Source organism: Eurosta solidaginis, unplaced genomic scaffold, assembly GCF_040869045.1.
Source record: "Eurosta solidaginis isolate ZX-2024a unplaced genomic scaffold, ASM4086904v1 ctg00001060.1, whole genome shotgun sequence".
In the NCBI taxonomy this organism is placed as follows: domain Eukaryota; kingdom Metazoa; phylum Arthropoda; class Insecta; order Diptera; family Tephritidae; genus Eurosta; species Eurosta solidaginis.
This window is the reverse complement of record NW_027136904.1, coordinates 900,971-926,418: the sequence shown is the minus strand read 5'-3', so window position 1 is coordinate 926,418 and position 25,448 is coordinate 900,971. Positions and strand designations below refer to the sequence as shown.

The window sequence follows — 25,448 nt, the reverse complement described above, 5'->3', positions numbered from 1 at the left end:
AAAGTGAATTAATTGATATATTTCGGGGAAGTAGCCAATTTTAATATTTTAAGTATTTAATTAATTTAATATATATATGTGCAACTATTAAAATCCATAGAAGCAAGAAAATTAGAAGTGATGTAAGGCAAGTGGTGGCTTTGCTGTCGGAGCGCTCGCCAATTTAAAGTTTGCCAATGGAGCCTTCCACGTCAACTTCTGCATACAATCCTCCTTTGGAAAACTTTTCAAGTGACGAAACTTCCTCGGAAAGCGATTCAGAAGAGATTGCTGATGATTTGCTCAACTTAAATTATGAGTTAGCTAGTTGGGCAGTAGAATTCAATATTACAAATGCAGCTGCCAATAGCCTTTTAAATATATTGGGTACATATATAAACTATTTTATTTATATATTCTATTCTACTGTATACTTCGTACTCTCTTTTTTCTCTAGGTTGTTGAACTCCAAACTATAGTTTGTCGCAATTCCATACGCTTCATAAAAATGGTGTGGTGAAAAGTGATTCGCGATGAAGCTGCCACGCACTTCACTTGGAAGGGTACGCCCAACAAGACAGCTATTAGAGTTCTCAGCACAAAGGGAGCCTGAAGAGTAACTATTACATGTCCATTATTATTTTAATTTATAATTGAAATCTTTTTATTTCAGAGGCTTACAATCAAAAATTTGCCAACCCTTCCGATGAGGACTTTGAAAGGACTAATATGTTCTTCTTTCATCAAGCCAACAATCGCCTGGTGGAAAAAATGCAATAATTTAATGATTCTAAGATAATCATAAAAAATTTTAACTAATTGTAATTCAATAATTCGATTCTTACAAAATTTTAAATATTCTTTGCACCAAAGCTGAGATATTTTTGTTCGTGCTCAAAGCACCGAGAAACATAGAAAAATGTAAAAAAAGTGGGGTTCAACCGGAGAAATTCTGAGATAATTGAAGTTATGTACGCGAAAAACGGCGTTTTCCGCTACTTTTGAGGTCTTTTACAGGATACACAATTTTTTGGTGATTTCTTTCTCCAATCATATCATTTAATACTACTCTTACCCTTCAATTCAAGATATTACCATCTTAATTACGAATCTTTTCGTAAAGTTATGGCTATTATTATTTATGATCTTTGACGAAGTTGTGTAAACAGTATATTTGACACTTGAAAAGTGCATTGAAATTTGAAAAAAAATATCTCAGCTTTGGTGCAAAGAATTTTTAAAATTTTGTAAGAATCTAATTAATGAATTACAATTACTTTAAATTTTTAAATACTTTTAAATTATTTTTAAATATGTAAAATGAATTACTATTTATTTTAATTTATGTTTATTCTATTAAACTGAAACCAAATTTATATACAGCGCTGTTATTTTTATTCAATTGGGATGGGAAATTAATTTCCTGAAGTTTTCTTTTTCATTAAAATCCAATTGGAGATTGATGCTGGAGTTCAAATTTATATCAAGGAATTTCTCAAGTGGAGAACTAAGATTATTAACGTATAAAAAATGTGCCGTTTTGTTTGAGAATGGGTTGGTTCTCCAATGGAGGTACAATGGATATTAAACATTGGAATTTGGAAAACAAGTTGGATTTCCATTTGACCGCAAACCAATTTCCAAAAAAAATGTTTATTGGGTATTGCACATATACAACCGCGCAATTCTTCTTATTTTTCTTGCAGCAGTGATTCGCCCAATCATATACGTGCGATCACTCAATTGACATAGATATCCTCTGACGGAAGTCCAAGGAAACTTGCAGTTTGAACAGGGTTGGGCCAAAAAGGAATCGGTGATAGAAGCATTGGTTTCACATTGCAATTGAAAAGATGGCTGGTGTCATGTGTCCACAATATGCACCCTATGCATATATTGCGTATATAGGAGTTTATTCTGGATAAGTAGAGTTAAGTCTATTCCAGTATCTAGATCGATTGGGACAGGATGACACGCGTCTCCCTGGGAAGTCTGAATCCTATTCCGCGAGTTTCGGGTATTTCAGTCTGAAAAGAAGCATTTATCGGCATAAAAATTCGCCGACTGTTTGCACTCGTCTGGTTCAAATGGCTGAATTCTTGAGTGGGGGATATTTTCGTAGTGCAAGCGGAGATAATTCTTTATATAAGTGGAAGGTGAGACTACATCCATCAGTTATCCGACATGATGCCCAGGTTTCTGAGTATTCATCATGAACAGTTTCGTCAGCATTTGGTTTAACTCCTTTATAAGGAGTATACGCACCTTATTGTGAAGATGATTTTCTGGTGTCATAAGACGACATCCCGTGGCAGTTCTGAGCGCGGCATTTTGACATACATGTAGCTTCCTCCAGTGTGTTTTTGTAAAGCTCAGCGACCACATCGTCGACGGATAGCATACACGCGGCTGACCAATTGCTTTACAAGGAGCTGTGAGCGTTTCTTTGATTTTGTCCCAAGTGCTGTCACCGAGGGACTTGAGGAGTTTGTTACAGCAATGTTGCTTGTACAATAAAGTCATTCTTTAAGTGACGGTTACACGATAGTTCCCTGCAAAAACGATCCACGTCATTTGACTAGTCATTTTACGGTCATTGTGACTTTTCCCAGCGGTTATATTCATAGTCACATTTGCATGGGCTGATAAGGTTTTGTGACGAAATTTTCCGTTTCGTTCCTATCAATGTGACCGTGCATTCCGCTCCCACCTATGGGATGTGCGCATAGTACTGTGCTGCTCACACACGTCACAATGCTCGTCAAATGGCGGTCATATTTTCCGTCATTTCACTCTACATTTTCGAGTCATTTGACAATAAATTTTACTGCGGTTTTACCATTTATATAACCTCCATATAACATGAATTTTACCTGCATATTTACTTTACCTGGAACAGCCATATGAATAAAATATGAACCAAAAAAATTTAATTTTCAATATTTATTATTTTCAATATTATTATATATGTACATGAAATTGGAACTTATATTAATAAAGTTCATATAAAAAAGAAGTAAGTACTTTAATAATAAATAAACTCGCTTAATTGGTTTTTGTTTTCCAATTGAAATCTTTTCTAAGCGAGCAGAAAATAATTTTAAGCTTTAGAAAAAACTCCAATTATTTCAATCAATTTAAATCTACAACTTAAAGCTAATTAGAAATTCAGATTAGATTTACTCTTTTTTTTCAGATGAAGAATATTCAAAGGTGTCGTGGAATCCGATTGCTGTCGTAATTGAATTTGAAAGTAATAAAGTAAAGTAAAATATGAATTTAAAAATGTAGGACTAGTAATTGAGTCAAACTTATTATTGTTCTAAATCTAATCATTCCAGCAATAATTCTGCAACCCTTAGCAGAAGTATTGATTGGTTTCAAATCTAATTCCAACAGCAATCGTAACGACATACTTTATTATATATGTACATGAAATTGTAACTTAAATTAAAACAGTTCATATAAAGAAAAGTAAGTATTTTAATAATAAATAAACTCGCTTAATTGGTTTTCGTTTTCCAATTGAAATCTTTTCCAAGCGAACAAAAAAAATTTTAAGCTTTAGAAAAAACTCCAATTATTTGAATCAATTTAAATCTACAACTTAAAGCTAATTAGAAATTCAGATAAGATTTACTCTTTTTTTCAGATCAAGAATATTCAAAGGTGTCGTGGAATCCGATTGCTGTCGTAATTGAATTTGAAAGTAATAAAGTAAAGTAAAATATGAATTTAAAAATGTAGGACTAGTAATTGAGTCAAACTTATTATTGTTCTAAATCTAATCATTCCAGCAATAATTCTGCAACCCTTAGCAGAAGTATTGATTGGTTTCAAATCTAATTCCAACAGCAATCGTACCACGACATACTTTATTATATATGTACATGAAATTGTAACTTAAATTAATACAGTTCATATAAAAAAGAAGTAAGTACTTTAATAATAACATAAACTCGCTTAATTGGTTGATATAAAAAAGAAATAAGTACTTTAATAACAACATAACAAAATATATTAATTGCTTTGAGCTATATTATTGCAGCGCCGTCTAAGCGGCCAGCATTGTACATAGCAAAATATTGTTATATTTCATTATATTATATTCACAATAATTAAATGCTTTTAAAGCTTAAGCGTTTTTTGGTTTAAACTTACTATCAAATTAAAATTTTAATAAATTTCACACTTCAAACGTCGCCGCAACAGCCTACACTAAACCAGTAAAAAAATGCATAATCCTTTTTTATGTTAAAACAAAAATTGTTTAAGCTCTCGCTGCGGCAGTCAAACGTTCTTTATCTATACTGCGCCGCCATAGCCATTGGTGTGAATTGACATTCATCATAAAGTAGCGAAGGCACGGTCCTGCGTAAGCACATCGCTGACCTGTGTTGGCAATAGATATGATGATACAGTCTTCGATAGTTAGTCGGAACAGCCGCTACTCAGCGAAGTAGAGATGACCTTTGTGTCGGTGGCAGCAGTTACAACAGCAGTTTCTGACTTTGCATCATCCGTACAGCGTGATGAATGCGTCTCTGCTTTTTCCAATTGCCCGGCGGCAGCAATTTTTGCTACTTGTAAAGCTATAGCTGTAATGCAAATAAATAGATGGGTTAAAATGGTTTTCGTATGTTATTCAATAACTCACCGTCTAAGGCCATCATCACAGACTTCTTATCGATTTTGAATATGTTTACTGTTTCAGTATTCAGACCCAGTTCGTTTGGTGCAATATTTTCGATTTGATGTAACATTTTCAAGTCTCGTATATCATGAATATGTAAACTATCCGTTAGTAGCGTTCGAATCATTCGTATACTGTGTATATTTGAGCCGTAGACGCAATGGCAGATATTTTGATTCTTTTTGAAGTGTAACATTTGTAAGCAGTTGGGTTTCTCTGCTGTCACCATCACCACTAGAGAGCTATTGAAGCAACGCTCGACCAAGATAATATGTTGCGATTTACGCGCATAGATATCTTCCACCTCGTCACAGTTATTGATGGAGAAAATGCGAAAGTCATCCTTACCATCCAATATGAAAATTGAACTGTAGAGGAAGAAACAATTTATAAAATTTAATAAAATCAAAAATAATAGTTGTGCTAAAAAGGGGTAAAGTATTGTATGTTAGAGTATAGCAAAGTCTCAGCGGCTTTGTCTTGGTGAGTGAATGATAAATACCATAGATTTTTGCAGCAGATAACTTTAAATTTGGGTTAGCGATAGACACCTCGTAGGTTTTCTGATGGCTGATGCGGTTTTCGCAGTTCTGTGTGTTTTACGTTCTACTATTTTTTTTTTGTAGGTAACGCCTCTGTTTACATCTATTGTGACTTTGGATTACGTATTTTCGGAGGTCGTCCTCAAACTTTATCCGGCCCTGTAACTTAAAAATTTCTGCAAAACACGTTATAAAAATAAATATCTCCTTGCCAAAGATATGTATATGCATTACCGAATAAAGCAACGTTCACAACTTTTAGTGCTGACAGTGCTTTTTTCCGCCTCCACCATCCCAGTTAAAACGCGGAAAAAAATATTTCAACTCGTTCAAAAGATATTAACGAAAAACCGAAAAAATACCCGCGGGTACCTCCAAAACCGGGGGTGGGATCCATAGTATTTTTGCGCAGAACACCTTTCTGCATTGGCGGCCTTCGGCCGCGCTTATCAAAAATAACCCTGGACTACGCCATGCCAAGTCCGGGCGCGTGGTATAACCGTGGCTACCGCCACGGTGATGCACAATTTTTTTTGTGGGTACGAACACAACAACAACCACATGAAAATCGCCAACCTCAACTGCAAATTTTCCGCCTTCGGATTATTGTTTTCGAGATTAATACGCGTCTTTTGACACCTCTCTCGATATTTTTGGTAGCGTATTGGCAGTCGACCCCTCAACTAGACTTTTACCAACGGCGCGTATTAATTTCGAGAACAATAATCCGAAGTCGGAAAATTAAAATGTTTTCTCTGTCCGGAGATATTTGCAGTTGAAGTTGGTGATTTTCATGTGGTTGTGGTAATGTTGTTGTACCCACATAAAAATTGTGAACATAAGTGTTTTGCGCGGATATAGTTTTGGTCTCCAAACCGGTGTTGGACCCACCCAGGGTAATTTTTTATAAGCGCGGCCGAAGGCCTCCGACGCAGAAAGGTGCAAAAATACTATGGATACCACCCCCGGTTTCGGAGGTACCCGCGGGTCTTTTTTCGGTTTTTCGTTAATATCTTTTGAACGCCTTAAAATTTTTATTCTCTGGCTTCGGATTATTAATACGCCAAACAATACACAAACTTTATCCGGCCCTGTAACTTAAAAATTTCTGCAAAACACGTTATAAAAATAAATATCTCCTTGCCAAAGATATGTATATGCATTACCGAATAAAGCAACGTTCACAACTTTTAGTGCTGACAGTGCTTTTTTCCGCCTCCACCATCCAAGTTAAAAAGGCGGAAAATAAAAATTTTAACTCGTTCAAAAGATATTAACGAAAAACCGAAAAAATACCCGCGGGTACCTCCAAAACCGGGGGTGGGATCCATAGTATTTTTGCATCAAGACGCACCGTTTGACACCTCTCGCGGTATTTTTGGTAGCGTATTAAGAGTCGACCCCTCAACTAGATTTTTACCCTTTTTTATGTTTATTTTCATAGCGTGGTACACTAATGGAAAATTTTACAGAAAGTTGGGCCAATTTATCAAGTAAGGTATCAAAAGCAGCGTATTTACGTCAAGATTTGTTTATTGATACGTGTATATTAGATTGAATTATTGTACCGAATATGAAAAATAAATAACGTAAATGCGCTGAAACAAAATTTGCCAGGTGATCAATCAATTTTTTCGAGGATAAAGGGTAAAAAAAAATAAATCGTTTTCGGTATCTAATCTATGCGTAAATATGTCAGCGTCTCTTGATACCTCACTCTTGTGGCTCAAATTTCGATGAGTACCATAAACTGCACTACAATCCGAAAGAGTTCTTGTTGGGTAGTTCGTGCTAATTTGGTGAATTTGGTCTGGCAGTACGAGTGGCATCCAAGAATTTAGCAGCTGTTGTTAATTTTTTATTTACATGCTAACCAATCAGCTGTATTTATACGTATACGAGCAAATACGCGAAAAAATATAACAAAATAAAATGGGTGAAACACGGACCGACACAAATACTTCGGAGAACTTCGAAACGAATGCAGAAATATTATGTATACCTGATGCAGAAGAATTGGAATCATATTATGTAATGTTGGAGAAAGGCACAATGCGGGAATTGCTATGGTATTTTCCGGGATGCCATCCATTAATTACGGAACCAACTGGAACAACGGTCAAAGTTGAAACTACAACACCAGCTAATGCGGAAACAGAGTAAGTGTACACTAAAATTAAATTATTAATTAGTGATCTACTTGTTTATATTTCCCTTTAAACCGGCAGCGAAAACGACTTTGATTTTAGCGACGATGTGGCACAACCACAAATGCGTGTTAGAAATCAAAATACAACTCCGAAATCAACAAAAAAGAAGGTGGCTAATTTCGCTGGCGTTATGGAAGTGTTAAAAAAGAAAAATGCAGAGTCTTCATGAAGTGTAGATCGTTAATAACATCAACACTCTAGACGATTTTGATCGTAGCGTAGGAAGACATGGTAAAAGTTTAGAACAGAAGTCGATTGCTAATACGCGTCCAAAAATATCGGGAGAGGTATCAAAAGAGGCATATTGACTCCGACAATAATCGGAAGACGGAAAAGAAAAATAGTATTTTTGTCCGGAAATTTTTACAGTTGAAGTTGGCAATATTCATGTGGTTGTTGTAATGTTGTTGTGCACTGAAAAAATGTTTGCGCACAATGAAAATTTTGCACGGATTTAATTTTGATACCACCATATTGGTGGACCGGCCGCGGTAATTTTTTATAAGCTCGACCGAAGGCCGTCAACGCAAAACAGCGGTCAACTCAAAACAGCGGTTTTTCGTTAATATCTTTTGAACGATTCAAAATTTTCGTTTTCCGTTTTCGGGTTGGTGAACCTGGCACCAAAACGCGTCTTTTGACATACCTCCCGATACTTTTGGCGGTGTATTAAGAGTGTCATGCTATATAGAATTACCAACGTTTCGGAGCAATGAACAGATTCTTCAATTTTTACAATATCATGTAAATAATAATTTTGTATTAATACAAATAGTTTTAAAAGAAATCATACGACAGAATAGTTTTCAGTTGCCTCATAAAAAATGGCTTTTCGTTGGAACTCTGGAAATAGCTTTTACTACAGTGGACTTACCGTGTCCAATCGTACTAATATTGATTGTTGCCTGACGCGAAATTACCTCTGGTGATAATGGGGTCAAATTTTCGATATCCTGTAAATAATAGTTTTGTATTAATTCATTATATTAAAGCAAATCCTACAATATAACATATTTAACGCAGCAAATTTTGCTGCATCAGTAATGAAATGATGTTATATTTCCCAGAAAATGGCTAAACAAAAAAATGAATGAATGAATGTGTAGCGATATGGGAAAAGTGTTCCACGCACTTACCAAGTTATTAAGATCCTGATTTTGCAAGTTTTTATTAACACGTATTTGGTATTTTCTTAGTTAGTTTTATAATTGTATTTAATTTAATAATTATAAAATAGATCCAGGCCTGTCTGTGCTCAAAATTTACTTGTCAATAAAAATGGCGGCTTCGCAGACTTTTTATCGTGCGCAGCTGACATATTTCACCATCCCTATGAATATAGTAGGTGCGAGAGAGCACGATACATTGTGGCAAAGCTAAAGTTGTCAACATGCTATTTCATTTGGAGAATTTTTCATTCCAAATCGTCACCCCTGTCAAAAATTCGTGTGGCTGTGTGCGTTTTGGTCACACAATTTTTGCAGGGTTACTTGTTAAGGAAACCAATTCCTTTCCTTCAGTTCCAGTCACTTACGTGCTAGTTGGATACATACATACCCTGCAGCGCATCGCACTAGTTCCGTACTAGAACAGACACGGTACAAGTTCTTATTCATTCCTCTGAGAGTATTTTCAACTAACTCTTTTAACATTATGTCCTACAAAAATTGAAACAGACGCCGTCTTTGATTAATACATTAATATACACATAGCTCAGAACTCAGCGCTGTTTGTGGAAGTGTGCCTACCAGTTCGAAAGTAGGCATTAAACCCGTAATGCAAAACTGTCGCTCTACATGTCTGTTCCATTTTTCTGCATGGTACATACATATGTACATATATTTTCATAGTGGCAAAGCTACTATCACTGATGACATGATATGAAACTTCTCGATCTCTGAGAGCGCGTGAAAATATGCATTTTTTATAATATTGGCCATAGAATATGAAACATTTATTCTCTCTCAATTCGTTTCCAGGAATGGGTCTTGAAGTTCATTCGATTGTGAACAAAAGTTCATTCGTTTCCAAGAATGGGTCTTGAAGTTCATTCGATTGTAAACAAAAGTTCATTCGTTTCTAAGAATGGGTCTTGAACATCAGATGGCTATAGAGTTGCCTAAACTACCCAAAAAAAAACTCCAAGAAATCCGTTCGGTTTCATTATTTTCAAAAAAAATCAGCAAGTAAGGTGATAAAAACTGATTAAAATTTATAAAAAAGGCAAAGTTTTGTAGAAATATTTTGTGGTAGATAAGTGAAAAAATACGAAATAACATATTTCGATTGCGTTGCTTTGCTTTGTTGCGCTGCACAGTGTTTCAGTGTAGAACAAGCTAGCTAGACAAAATTATTTCGTGAGATTTTCCGTTTCATATGCAGTCATTTATTACAACTACGTCATTTTTTTCAGCCATATGTTCTTTTTTTTATTTTTTTCCAAAATTTTACTTCATGTGGATACATTTGCTTATTTCATATACAGTAACTCATGTGAATAAGTGACATAGATCCAAAAAAAATTAAAGGACTTTAGAATATTACTTTATTGTACTTAAATTGAATGGACTACAAATCTCAATACTTTAAAAAATTCTGAAAATTCGGAAGAAAAAACTCGTCGAATTTTTCAAACATTTTTTAAATATAATTTAGTTTTTGTTATAGATCGTGACAAATTTTCTTATGGGAAATTAGTTAAAATAAATTTGCGAAAGCGAAAATTGTAAGAATTGTCCAAAAAGGGGTGTCTACTTATTTATGTGAGTGACTGTACATATGTACATACATATATTGTATTTATTTGAGCATTTATCCTGGCACTACAATTTTTACAAAATTATTTTATAGTACCAGTCAGGAATGTAAAAGTGAATTACAATAATAATAATAACAATGTAAATAATGAAATTAATTATGTGAAAATTACTTATTACAAAAACTTAAAAGTAAAGTATCATACAAAGTAGAAAAGACAATAGATTTAAATTAAATAAAACCTGATCCAACAAAAAGTTATAGGGTAGGTCTTTTATAATTATGTTATTATTCGCTATCATTACTTTCATTCGATGAGTCACTTGTGGAATAGTCATGAGCATCAGCAACACTACTGTGAAAGCTTGAAACAACTGGGGTATTTATTGACTCCTCAACATTATCGGGGGACAGTAAATTTAAGACTTCTGAATCTCCCTAAAACTGTTAACTAAAGGATCCGATGTTATACGCAACATATTTATAAGATCTCTATTCGTGGCTTCACCGACTGCTTTTGTGTGTTATCATCCCTGAATCGTTTCAAATCTTTACTACGTTCTTCCTGTGCTTCCTCAGAAAGTTGACCAATAGGTAAAATTGCTGATTTTATAATATCAGTACTATGCACTAAGATTTTATGAACTGTAACAGGCAGATTAAACAATGGATAGAGATCTATGTATAGTTTTTTACTCTCGACCGCAAATTTTTCAAATCTTTGGATATTTATATTGAACCCAGATGCTAATGCGCGAAGGAGAGTGTCGAACTTTTGATGAGCGTTACATCCAATCCCGTAATGTCAGCACTAGCCTCAGAATTTTCGAAAAACCTACGAGCAGTGTTGCCGTCATTGGTATTGCCGAAACATGGTTTTGGTTTATCTACTATCAATCCAAGTACACTTTTAAATTTATTCTGGATTTCGTTGGAACGTAGCTTTACACTCTCTTTATCTGCCTCATTCCTAAGCTGCCATTTCTTTACTTCGAGGCGATAACTTATGTGAAGCAAGCAATCAAAACATCTTATCCATGCATGGAGAGTAGACAAACCAAAACCAAGATTATCTCGGTTAGTCGTAAAGTCCCGTAACTCATTATTCATATCTTTTGGAATGGCACCACAAATATAACACTTTTGTGCGGAAGAAGTTTCAGTCAAAGCATTGCAAACTTTTCCGTCAATCATTGTTAGAAGCATATTGTGATTTACGCAAACTTCGTATTCTTCGAGCATGTACTTTGTTGGCAACAACGCATTTATCTCCTCTAAAACTTTGTTCGTTTCAAAAACAATAAAATCTTTTGTTTCTTTAGAAAAAAAATTTTATTGGACGACCATACATGGTAGAAGAAGGTCGAGGATTCTGCCAAACAATGTTACCTTTTTCATCCTGTAATTGAAGAGGAACGAAAGAAAATATAAACAAAAACTCATCAGTGTCAGAACTGCATGTAAACTTTTGCTTGTATGTGCTATGGCCAGAGCTTCCATCGCAACCCCATAAAACTATATAAACTAGTTTTTCTTGCGGATATAGTAAATGCAAAACTAAATACAATGTCAAATTACTCTCAATCCTTTTTATATCTAAACCATGATCAGAAGCCCCTATATATTTTTCCAACCATATGGCTGACGTAAATACATACATACATATATATGTATCTACGTACATTAGAATGGACATATTTTGTATGGAAAAAATAAAAGTTTATGAAAAAGCGCTACCGCCCCCTCAAATTATTCCTTTGTATGTAGTTAACTAATTTCCAAACTCTTGGCCAGATAACTTAAGGTTAAGGCGTGGCAAATTTCCATTGAAAATGCCCAGGATCGGGGTTTTTGTTATTTTCGAGAGCCATGCCACGAAACCTTATTAAAAATTGTTTACACGCTATTTTTCTTCCAAAGTATATTTATAACAATTATTAAATGAATGGCAACAATTTTTGGACACAATTTTTGGAAACGTGGCACCGCCTCTTATTTGATCATGCATTGGCTACCGTTTCTGGAGCCATAACTCGAAACCCGATTCACGTAACTAAAACATTTTTAAATGGGTGTGGCAACCTCTTTTGGCCAATGAAGAAGAACTGGCCTACTTTGAAGAAACTCTTTAAACTTATTTCCTGTACAAAGAGGAATACTTCTTATAAAAGACTCAAAATCCTTAAATAAACATCCCTCTTTCGATAATACCTAGGGTCAAAAAACTGTACTAAAAGAAATGTACGATAGATCTCTAGCTGAGTATATGATGTTCGTTTACATCCAACTTAGACAACCTTTCTTGTTCTTCTTCCATATTTGTTAAAACTGTGTTATTGTTCTCCATTAATTAAAAAAAAAAAAACCCACTCATTTGCATCAGGTTAATTCTTAACAGCATTTATTTCTCTTTTTGATCCAACTTTCTCACTTCACACATATTAGACATCATCCAGTGAGTTTTCTAGCTCCGTATCCCGCTCAGTTTTCACTAGAATGATATGGATCATTGTGAGACTGGAGAAACAGAGGTCTTGATATTTTTGTACAAATGAGTAATGATAGGCAGATGTCGGTGTTGTGTTTCATTTAAAACTTGTGGATAAAGGCCACATCTATTTTTGAAAAGGTAGGTTTACTGAAGGCAGCGCTGCCAAACTAAAGACAAGAATTAATAAATTGATGGGTTTGATGGTGAATGAGGAATGTGGAAACCACGCTACTGTTTGCAACCATAGATAATTTCGAAGTAGTAAAAGGCTTCGTATATTTGGGAACCAGCATTGACGCAGGCAACCAACGCTCTGAAATCCAGCAAAGAATCACTCTTGCCAATAAATAATGCTACTTTGGACAAGGTACGCTATGGAAAAGTAAAGTCCTCTCTCTGCAAACGAAAATCATGCCCTAAAAGTCACTTATCGTACCCGTCCTGCTATATGGTGCAGAAGCATGAATCATTACAACATCAGATGAAGTGGCTTTGGGACTGTTCAAGAGAAAAGTTAGTCGAAAGATTTACGAACCTCTACGCGTTGGTGATGGCGAGTACCGAAAAAGATTTAATTATGCTCCGGCCAAAAAAATATTTTTAACGGAACCCGCATATGAAAGCAGAGGAAGAGGGCGGCCCCCACTCCGCTGGAGGGACCAGATGGAAAACGATTAAAACTCCCTTGTTGTGACCAATTGGCGCCAGTTGGCGGAGCGTAGATGCGATTGGCGCGCCTTGTTGGACGGATATAACCCTTTATACGGTTAAGTGCCAATTAAGTAGAAGTAGAGGGCTGTAGTACAGTTCACTTAGTTTCAGTTTTTTGACAATAAGTCTTGTCGAAAGGGGGGTGTTTATTAAATGTATTTTGGCCGATTTCATTAGAAATATTCATATTTATAAAAAATAAGGATATAGACTTTCTTAGTTCAATTGTTCTTCCAGTAATGGCTATTTTGAAAGTAAAATACGATTAATATAAAGATGGTTTTCGCAAAGATAATGCCTTTTACATTGGTCTATGATCCTTTATTAAAAAAAAAACATGTTCATAAAATAGGCGTGGTCCTTTACCAATGTGAGAGAAATATGTGTACCGAATTGTGGCTTGATACTTCAATTGGTGTCCCGATACATAGGAAAATGCTTGATTGAAAAATGGGAAGTGCCGCGCCGATTTCCAAAAATTGTTTTCCTTTTTCATTTTCTTGTTATAAATTCACTTTAAGTAAAACAGCATATTTACAACTTTCTATAAGATTTTGTCGAGCATTTTTCCCACCACGGAACCTTTGTGATTGTCAAATCAAAACAAAAGATATGGGGTAGCTAGATATGGTTGCAGTGATTATAGCAGTGGGTCTTGGTGTGACCAATTGGCGCCAGTTGGCAGAGAGAAGGAGCGACTGGCGCGCCTTGATGGACGGCCATAACCGTTTAAATGGTTAAGTGCCAATTAAATAAGAAAGTAAGATTATAGCAGTGCCCTTTTTTTATTGTTCACCTCTTTTTATTTGGAAATTTTAGAGGTCAGAAAGAAAATCAGAAGTAAGTTTTAAAGTATGACCACGGTTACGTGTTCGGCGACCCAACATCCATGGGAGTTAACCTGTCTAGTCAATTAAGCAACTCACCTAATTTTATGCAAACTTGAACACTTTGATTCGAAACTACATGCTGAAATAAATATTCAGGTGTTCTCATCCATTGACGCTTTCCCTTATTTCTGACAAGTTTGGCATGCATATTTTAAAGACAACCCTTTATGATCACACATAGCTGCCTTTGAGTTCTACTAGATTTTACTATACGTTTATAAATAACTATAATAACTATACTCGTATAAGCAGCAACTATAATTTATTAGACAAAAAGATTAGTGTAACTTTGTTCCCCAATTTTGCAGAAAAGTAAATTGTTTGAAGAAATTTATACGAAAAATTAAGCAATCAAAATTTACTACTTTTGTAAGACATGTAGGTACTGGCAAATAGAGCTGCCGAAAAACTGAGGTTATGTTGTTGACATTACCTTTGTAATTGCATTAGGACTGTTTAACAATTTTTGTTGTTATATCGGCCTACTGATTTATAAGATCGCGGGTTCGAATCGAGCTCAAGGCCTAACAATAATCATTTTATCATTATTATTGTTATGATAAATTTTTTCTTAATTGAAAAAATTTTTAAATTAGAATAGAAGAAAGAAAAAATTTAGACAACTGCCAAAGCTCGTTGTATAGATCCATTTCGGGAACTGCTAAATTCCTTCATCGGCAACGTTTAGGCGCCGCTGCTATAACCATTCAGCCATCACAGCGGTTTTTTTGTTGTCGTCATTAATCCTACTTCTATTCTGGTTCTTGCCAATTGATATTCACAACACTGCGACATCTGTTGCAGAATGAATGTGAAAATTGGACTTGTTTGATAGCAATGCTGCCATAGTGTCATATTTTATTGACACTTTTTCCCCGTGCTCTGGGATGTATTAACAATTTTTGTTGTTGTAGGACTGTTTCGAAAAGAATGTGCACACTTTTTATACTCAGTTGAGCAGAGCTCACAGAGTATATTAAGTTTGATTGGATAACGGTTGGTTGTACATATATAAAGGAATCGAGATAGATATAGACTTCCATATATCAAAATAATCAGGATCGAAAAAAAATTTGATTGAGCCATGTCCGTCCGTCCGTCCGATAACACGATAACTTGAGTAAATTTTGAGGTATCTTGACGAAATTTGGTATGTAGGTTCCTGAGCACTCATCTCAGATCGCTATTTAAAATGAACTATATCGGACTATAACCACGCCCACTTTTTCGATATCGAAAATTTCGAAAAACCGAAAAAGTGCACCAAAGACAGATAAAGCGATGAAACTTGGTAGATGAGTTGAACGTATGACGCAGAATAGAAAATTAGTAAAATTTTGGACAATGTGCCTGGCACCGCCCACTTTTAAAAGAAGCTAATTTAAAATTTTTCCAAGCTGTAATTTGTCAGTCGTTGAAGATATCATGATGAAATTTGGCAGGGACGTTACTCCTATTACTATATTTACGCCTAATAAAAATTTGCAAAATCGGAGAAGGACCACGCCCACTTTTAAAAAAATTTTTTTTAAAGTAAAATTTTAATAAAAAATTTAATATCTTTACAGTATATAAGTAAATTATGTCAACATTCAACTCCAGTAATGATATGGTGCAACAAAATACAAAAATAAAAGAAATTTTGAAAATGGCCGTGGCTCCGCCCTTTTTCATTTAATTTGTCTAGGATACTTTTAACGCCATAAGTCGAACAAAAATTAACCAATCCTTTTGAAATTTGGTAGGGGCATAGATTTTATGATGTTAACTGTTTTCTGTGAAAACGGGCGAAATCGGTTAAGCCACGCCCAGTTTTTATACACAGTCGTTCGTCTGTCCTTCCGCTCTGTCTTTAACACGATAACTTGAGCAAAAATCGATATATCTTTACAAACCCAGTTCACGTAATTATCTGAACTCACTTTATCTTGGTATGAAAAATGAACGAAATCCGACAATGACCACGCCCACTTTTTCGATATCGAAAATTACGAAAAATAAAAAAAATGCCATAATTCTATACCAAATACGAAAAAGGGATGAAACATGGTGAGGTAATTGGATTGGTTTATTGACGCGAAATATAACTTTAGAAAAAACTTTGTAAAATGGTTGTGACACATACCATATTAAGTAGGATAAAATGAAAAAGTTCTGCAGGGCGAAATAAAAAACCCTTAAAATCTTGGCAGGTATTATATATATAAATAAATTAGCGGTATCCAACAGATGATGTTCTGGGTCACCCTGGTCCACATTTTGGTCGATATCTGGAAAACGCCTTCACATATACAACTACCACCACTCCCTTTTAAAACTCTCATTAATACCTTTAGTTTGATACCCATATCGTACAAACACATTCTAGAGTCACCCCTGGTCCACATTTATGGCGATATTTCGAAACGGCGTCCACCTATAGAACTAAGGCCCACTCCCTTTTAAAATACTCATTAACACCTTTCGTTTGATGCCCATATTGTACAAACAAATTCTAGGGTCACCCCTGGTCCACCTTTATGGCGATATCTCGAAACGGCGTCCACCTATGGAACTAAGGATTACTCCCTTTTAAAATACTCATTAACACCTTTCTTTTGATACCCATATTGTACAAACAAATTCTAGGGTCACCCCTGGTCCACCTTTATGGCGATATCTCGAAAAGGCGACCACCTATACAACTACCACCACTCCCTTTTAAAACCCTCATTAATACCTTTAATTTGATACCCATATCGTACAAACAAATTCTAGGGCCACACCTGGTCCATCTTTATGGCGATATCTCGAAACGGCGTCCACCTGTGGAACTAAACATCACTCCCTTTTAAAATACTCATTAACACCTTTCTTTTGATACCCATATTGTACAAACAAATTCTAGAGTCACCCCTGGTCCACCTTTATGGCGATATCTCGAAACGGCGTCCACCTATGGAACTAAGGATTACTCCGTTTTAAAATACTCATTAACACATTTCATTTGATACCCATATCGTACAAACGCATTCTAGAGTCACCCCTGGTCCACCTTTATGGCGATATCTCGAAAAGGCGACCACCTATACAACTACCACCACTCCCTTTTAAAACCCTCCTTAATACCTTTAATTTGATACCCATATCGTACAAACAAATTCTAGGGTCACACCTGGCCACCTTTATGGCGATATCTCGAAACGGCGTCCACCTGTGGAACTAAGCATCACTCCCTTTTAAAATACTCATTAACACCTTTCTTTTGATACCCATATTGTACAAACAAATTCTAGGGTCACCCCTGGTCCACCTTTATGGCGATATCTCGAAACGGCGTGCACCTATGGAACTAAGGATTACTCCCTTTTAAAATACTCATTAACACCTTTCTTTTGATACCCATATTGTACAAACAAATTCTAGGGTCACCCCTGGTCCACCTTTATGGCGATATCTCGAAACGGCGTCCACCTATGGAACTAAGGATTACTCCCTTTTAAAATACTCATTAACACCTTTCATTTGATACCCATATCGTACAAACGCATTCTAGAGTCAACCCTGATCCACCTTTATGGCTATATCCCTAAATGGCGTCCACCTATAGAACTATGGCCCACTCCCTCATAAAATACTCTTTAACACCTTTCATTTGATACCCATATTGTACAAACAAATTCTAGAGTCAACCCTGATCCACCTTTATGGCGATATCCCTAAATGGCGTCCACCTATAGAACTATGGCCCACTCCTTCATAAAATACTCTTTAATGCCTTTCATTTGATACACATGTCATACAAACACATTCCAGGGTTTCCCTCGGTTCATTTTCCTACATGGTTATTTTCCCTTATGTTGTCACCATAGCTCTCAACTGAGTATGTAATGTTCGGTTACACCCGAACTTAACCTTCCTTACTTGTTATTAAATATTTCTCGAAGCGTAAGTGTCGGATCATTGCACTGTTAGAGAGTGTGGTCTATTTTACTTTTTCTGTCAGGTTCCCCACCATTTAAGTTTTCATAGGTGGTGCTGTAGCGCTAGTTGAAAAAGATCAGGAAAAAGTTTACAGTTATCTTAGTAAAAAGAAATGTTTGTCTTTAAAGGTTAATCAAATTGTAAAAGACATTTTAGATTATATGCAGCCGCCATGGTGTGATGGTAGCGTGCTCCGCCTACCACACCGAAGATAATGGGTTCACGCCCCGGGAAAAGCAACATCAAAATTTTTAGAAACAAGTTCTTTCAATTAGAAGAAAATTTTGACAAGCACTCCGAGTATATTTCTGCTCTCAGTAAAAACTCATCTGCCTTGCAGATGCCGCTTGGAGTCGGCATACAATTGTACAAGTATGTTGACTGAGTAAGACGTGTTTTTTCGCGCTCTAGAATAATTGCATTTACCCTCGAATCTTTATTGTAATATTCCTATGTTTTTGTTTTGGCGGTATTCGGTTGTGCTGTGAACTTTATTTGGTATCCATTTCTTTTGTGTTGGAACTTACATTAGCCTAATAAAACTAATAGCCTAACAAAAATTAAAATAAATAAAAACACAAGAATGGCGCGAAAAAATCCAGCAAGAGGAACAACATCCCCCCTAAAACCCCTCTCACACCAGCATCTATACTAGAGAGATTGGAGAAAAAATTCGAAGAGAAGATGGAAAAGCAGAGACATATAATTATTAAAGAGTTAACTGAAGTGATGGAGAAATCAGAAAACCATATGATGCAGAAATTTGGTGAGTTGACTGCTGAAATTGCCAATTTAAAGCTAGCGAACGCGGCAATCGAAAGGAGAGTGGCGGTTGTTGAAAACGCGTGCTCAGATGTGCTCATTCTGCGTAATTAACTCATTTCATCTCAGGCAGAGATAAATACATTTGAAAGCAGCGCTGCTGCCACTGATCTAATTTTAAATGGCATCCCACACACAGCAGGTGAGTGCTTGCCTGAATTGTTTTCTAAAATATGCAGAGTGGCTAAGCACAAAACACCACCACTGCGCGATGCATTTCGAGTGGGAGCTGCAAGAAATAACAGCAGTAACAATAACAACCAAAAGCAACGCGCCAATGCCAGTCCCATCATTGTTAAACTGTTCTCGGCAACTGACGGCAACCAACTCTTAAAATCGGTTGCTTTGTTTTGCAAATCAAAAACGAGATCGCTCGCGCTGTCAGATATTGATTTGCCTGGTTATGGATCAATTTTCTTGCATGAAAGTTTAACGAAAAAATTGCGAGAGGTGATGGCACATGCCTCAGAGCTAAGGCGTAAGAAGCAGTTGGCGTCGGCCTTCTCGATGCGTGCAAAAGTGTGAATGAGTAGTGAAGAGCAAAGCCGAGGTTAATGCTCTTATTGGAAATAGAGCGCACTCATAACACCTAAATAAGCTAGTACTCTAATACATTTATATTGTAATACGTGGATACATTTTTGTATACCTTCTCTCTCAGTCTTATATTCTTTATTTCTACATTTACTCCTACTTCTATACACTCCTTTTTCCCTTTTCAATATCATAATCATTCTCATTTGAATTAGCTTGTTAATTTACTCCCATATAATTATTTTGTTTATTTATTACTTTTTTTGTGTTTTGATTTAATACAATTACAATGTTATTCATTTTGCATTTGGAGTGAGCACTTTTACTTGTGGTTCTCTCTCTTCAAACACAGTTTAATATTGGTAAACCCAGTTAGCAAAAAAGTACCCAGTGTTGATGGTAACTCTAAGATCTTGTTGGATATTTTATGTAAGCAGTCTCGTGGTTTTAATGTAGTACACTTTAATGCCCGCAGCCTTAGTGGTGATAAACTGGACTACGTTAGGAATGTCTTTAAGGATTCTTTAGTTGATGTGGTTTGTGTTTCCGAAACCTGGTTCACTCCCACTATTTCTGATCTTGTCTACAGTATTTCAAGCTGCAGCTTTATTCGCCATGACAGGTGTAACCAACGAGGGGGTGGTGTTGCAATCTATTGCAAGTCGTCGTTAAGCTTTCATGTTCTAGCTAAATCCCATACCTCGGATACTGAGTTTATCATAGCTGAAGTTTCTGATGGTTCAAAAATCATATTAGTGTCGTGCGTATATAACCCCGGTAAGTGTTGTTCGTTAGATTCTTTTTTTAGGGAAATATCAATGTTTATTATTGACTATGAATTTTATGTAATATGTGGTGATTTTAATGTGAACCTCCTTTCAAATGACTCCTTTTCCCGTAAACTAAACGATCATGTAACTACAGCAGGTCTTACCATAGTTAATGAAGTAGCACCTACAAGATTTGCCCATAATGCAAATCCAAGTCTCTTAGATTTTTTTATAACTTCAAGCCATGACCATATTTTGAAATTCGACCAAATATTCTTCATTTCTGACCATGACCTAATTTTTTGTACTTTAGATATTGTGTTCAATCGTCGTCCATCATCGTTCAAAGTAGTTTTATGTATCGTGACTTCAAGTCGATAAATGCAAATGCGTTGTATCAAAGTGTGGCAATTGTGGATTGGAATGATAGTTGGTTCTACAACTCTGTAGATGAAAAACTTAAAGCATTTAATACAAATTTGACTGATTTATTTTATCCTTTACGTATGGCTCGAGTAAACCGATCTTGCCCCTGGTTTAATAACAAAGTCAATACATCCTTAAAAATTCGGAATAATTTGTATAGGAAATGGAGGAGGACTATGTCAGATTTCGCTTGGTCTCAATATAAAGCTGCTCGAAATTATACTACGCTTGTCATAAGGCAAGAAAAAAGAAGATATCGTAATAGTAAATTGAATCCATCACTTCCTTCTTCTAGTCGGATTGGTCTTGTTGACGATTTATGTTTTAAAGTAAATAGTGATCTGTCAGCTATATCCTAATGGGCAAGTGATAACAATTTATGCCTTAATGCGTCTAAGTTATATGTGTTGCCAATATGTAATAGAGTAGTGCATGTTGAGGATATTCCAGAGCTGTTTATCGGTAATAGTACTCTACAGATTACAAACAAAACTAAAAACTTAGGCTTTGTCGTCAACTCTAGGCTGACCTGCTGTGATCACATTAATGGTACTGTCAGTAAGGTGTATTGTATCTTACGTAGATTGAGAATGTCTGCGTCGTTCACGTCTTTGGAAACTAGGCGAAAATTAGCTAAACAGCTTATCATTCCCCACATAACGTAAGGTGAACTTGTCCACAGCAAGCTTGATTCAATTTCCGCTCACAAAATTAATGTACTATTTAATAATGTTACCCGTTATATATATGGTCTAAAGAAATTCGATCACATATCCCAATGGACGAACGATATTCTAGGTTGTAGTATTCATGACTACCTTGCTGCTGAGAAACTGTATGTTCATATTCAAATTTCTAGAATGGAAGTCCCCAAACTATTTGTATGAAAAGTTAAATCCAACAAAATCCGTTAGGGTTCACAATCTGGTTATACCGAAATACAACTACCTGACATCATCCAGACTGTTCTTCATCAACGCTGTGAGGCTCTGGAAAAACATCCCAGAGTCTGTTAAATCCGTGCTGAACAGGAATAACTACAAGGAAATTATACATAACTACTTTAAATCGAGATAATGAGTGCGATTGTATATAACTACTTCCTACTATCGGTCTACACTCTCTGTCTTTTTCGTCTTTTTTTTTTCTTCTCTTCTCCCATTGATTTTTCTACTTAGATATAATTTCAATTAAATTTAAGTTTAATGCATTTTATTTAATTTTATTTTATTATGTTAATTAATGTTAGTTGATGTACTCTTAAAAGACTGTTGTCTTACATGTACAACCGCTGTTTGTTGTTAAATAAATAAATAAAACAAGTAGGTCCCGTCAGAAAAATGAAAGAAGAAAAACGAGCACGACGAAAATTTGAAGAGAAGCTCGGCCTAACATTTCTTCGGAGGTTATCGCGCCTTACATAAAATATGCAGGAAGACTTTGCAAGCGTATATTTTTTCCGAAAAAGTGTGTTTCGAGGATAAAAAGCGAGAAGGGAGATAGGGACCTATATGAATGGAAATTAATCAATATCAGAGCAAAAGTTGGCGAAAATATTGAGAACCACTAGCATCGTAATAAAATTACCTAATAAATAAAATAATTTGAAAAACTTTAAAAATCAGGAAGTAATACAACAAACAAATATGGCTTATATTCCGAAAATAAGGTCCACCAAAAAGTTAGGAACGTTTGGTGGCAGAAAATGAAGTGAATAAGAATGGACAATGAAAGCTACATAAAAAATGTTGTCAAGTTCCAGTTTTGCATCACAGTATACCTTCCAAAGTCACCAATTTAAATCATAAAATATTTGTACTAGCGGCTTAAAGACAACTTGTAGTTGTCTCATAAGGGCACTATATCCAAGAAATAAAAAACGAGGAGGGTTTCATGTCACGCCTGAAACTTTTCTTTTGCAGAACATTATGTCAGCTTTATTTTGAATCATTTTGGTATCTACACCTTTCATCAAATCACCAGCTGGATTGTATAAAAGACGCGTGAGTCGTTCATTCAAAAAAATAAAATGTACTAAACTTCCCCGAAATGCGCCCAATTGATCGGTACTGGGTTAATTACATGCACAGCGTGTCCAAGTAAGCTTAAGTTTCCATACTGTCACAAAATATATGAAAGTCAAAGGTAACTTTTCTCGAAAAAGTTGTACGAAAGTGAATCAAAGCTGGTAAAAGCAATCCTTCGAAAAAAACCACGGTCACCGTGGTGTGATGGTAGCGTGCTCCGCCTACCACACCGTATGCGCTGGGTTCACACCCCGGGCAAAGCAACATCAAAATTTTAGAAATAAGGTTTTTCAATTAGAAGACAAATTTTCTAAGCGGAGTCGGCCCCCGGCAGTGTTTGGCAAGCGCTCCGGGTGTATTTCTGCCATGAAAAGCTCTCAGTGAAAACTCCTCTGCCTTGCAGATGCCGTTCGGAGTCAGCATTAAGCATGTAGGTCCCGTCCGGCCAATTTGTAGGGAGAATCAAGAGGAGCACGACGCAAAATGGAAGAGAAGCTCGGCCTTAGATCTCTTCGGAGGTTATCGCGCCTTACATTTATTTATTTTATTTATATTTTTTTCTTCCTTAATACTTTCCATATAAAATGACACTCTTTCATTATGAAATAACTCCCAGTCATATATGTATATAATATTTCTTGACTTCTATGCTCCGACTACATACAGGGTGAACTTGCAAACATGTAATAGCCCATAAGTTGCTGTTTAAATGTCCAATGTACCTCATTTAATGATACAAATAAAATAATTTAAAAAAATGTTTAAGTTAAACGGTTATATTGGAAACATTACTTATATTAAGTAATAATAATAATACTAAAAGCTAGAAAATAATTAGGTAGGTCCTAGGTACTAGTCATCACACCCCTCATCAATGTGGGGCGTTGATCAGAAAAATAAATAAAAGCGATGGGCGTGTGAAATTTCTAAAAACGTGAGAAGTAGTATTAACTTTATTAACTGAACCTTAATAAGGTTATACTAATTATGGTCTTACTTATGCATATATGAAAATATCATTTATAAAGATATGAGCGGATGAGCTAGTTATTTAGCAACTGCCTTCTTCAATAATTGCCGCTAGATGGGTCTCTTTGCGCTCCTAGCCTAGAGAGTTACAAACATACAAGTGAAGCTAATATAAGCTTCTTAAAAATGGAGGTAACAAGCTTATATTAGCTTCACTTGTATGTTTGTAACTCCACTTAATGTGACGTTAGCAATTTCATAAATCTCTCGCTACCAGACTGAAAAATGCTAAGATTTTTTCTGATTTTGATGGATTTTACATTAATTCGTGCATTCATTTAAAATGCGGAAATACAAAATACCAGTATAGAAAACAAATGTTTTGTCATTAGACGAGACGAAAGTCCGAGAAGAATGGGCATTTGATGGGAAATACGACTAAATTTTGCCTCATTCGCTATGTTGCGGCCGCTGTGTGGAAATTGGAAACACCCAATATTTTATAATTTTGATGCGAGTGCTTTTAATCTAATTATGCATGACGTAATTGGATGTACGGTTGTTAAAGAGGTCAGTGATTTTGTACTGAAAACCAAAGTTATCGAGAACGATGCAAATCGAGATTGTTTTTTTTTTCAATTCCGACAGCTCAAAATAAGTTTTGGTTTTTGCTGATATATCACACTTCATTAAATTATTGCGAAATCACTTTATTGATGAAACTTTGTTTTAAAACATATCCCTTTCAAAAGCTGTGATAGAAGAGCTAATAACATTGTACAATTTCGACTTGACTGTTAAAAATAAAATAATATGCTGGACGTAAAACCCGCTGGTATATCACTTACAAAGCAACTTTTCGGGGGCAATAATATCGTGAAATACCATAACACGATTATTGTTAAAAATTTAATTGAATTAAATGGATTTATATGTACATTAAACTAGGTAAAAAAGTTGGTTCGCTTCTAAATTTGTTTAAAGGGTGTTCGGGTATATTAATTTTATTGTCTAACAGTACGTCGCACAGTGTTTCTTGTAGAACAAGCTAGCTGGACAAAATTATTTTATGAGATTTTCCGTTTCATATGCAGTCATTTATTACAACTACGTCATTTTTTTCAGCCATATGTTCTTATTTTATTTTTTTCCAAAATTTTACTTCATATGCATACATTTGCTTATTTCATATACAGTAACTCATGTGAATAAGTGACATAGATCCAAAAAAATTTAAAGGAGTCAAGAACATTACTTTATTGTACTTAAATTGAATGGACTACAAATCTCAATACTCTAAAAAATTCTAAAAATTCGGAAAAAATTAAAATTGTTTAATGAAAATTCGTCGAATTCTTCAAACATTTTTTAAATATAATTTAGTTTTTGTTATAGATCGTGACAAATTTTCTTATGGAAAATAAGTTAAAATAAGAAAATTCGTCGAATTTTTCAAACACTTTTTAAATATAATTTAGTTTTTGTTATAGATCGTGACAAAGTTTCTTATGGGAAATTAGTTAAAATAAATTTGCGAAAGCGAAAATTGTAAGAATTGTCCAAAAAGGGGTATCTACTTATTTATGTGAGTGACTGTACATATGTCCATACATGTTTTGTATTTATTTGAGTATTTATCCTGGCACTACAATTTTTACAAAATT

The 25,448-nt window shown here is 35.3% G+C and overlaps 1 protein-coding gene across 1 annotated transcript; it reads right to left on the bottom strand.

Annotated features, from left to right (window-relative positions):
- Positions 1-4,410: 4,410 nt before the first annotated feature.
- LOC137235747 (WD repeat domain phosphoinositide-interacting protein 2-like) lies at positions 4,411-5,507 on the bottom strand. Its single transcript, XM_067758607.1, has 3 exons — positions 5,449-5,507; positions 4,637-5,040; positions 4,411-4,577 (listed from the first exon to the last, which is right to left on the bottom strand). Exons 1-3 carry the CDS (start codon positions 5,505-5,507, stop codon positions 4,411-4,413), a joined length of 630 nt encoding a protein of 209 aa, XP_067614708.1.
- Positions 5,508-25,448: the final 19,941 nt, after the last annotated feature.

Bases quoted from the DNA above. Each gene is read 5' to 3' on its own strand.
- LOC137235747 (XM_067758607.1), bottom strand. From the start codon at position 5,507: ATGGTGGAGGCGGAAAAAAGCACTGTCAGCACTAAAAGTTGTGAACGT. The intron at 5,041-5,448 runs GTAATGCATATA...CTTCCTCTACAG, and splicing joins TGTGAACGTTGCTTTATTCG to TTCAATTTTCATATTGGATG. The intron at 4,578-4,636 runs GTGAGTTATTGA...TTTGCATTACAG, and splicing joins TGTGATGATGGCCTTAGACG to CTATAGCTTTACAAGTAGCA.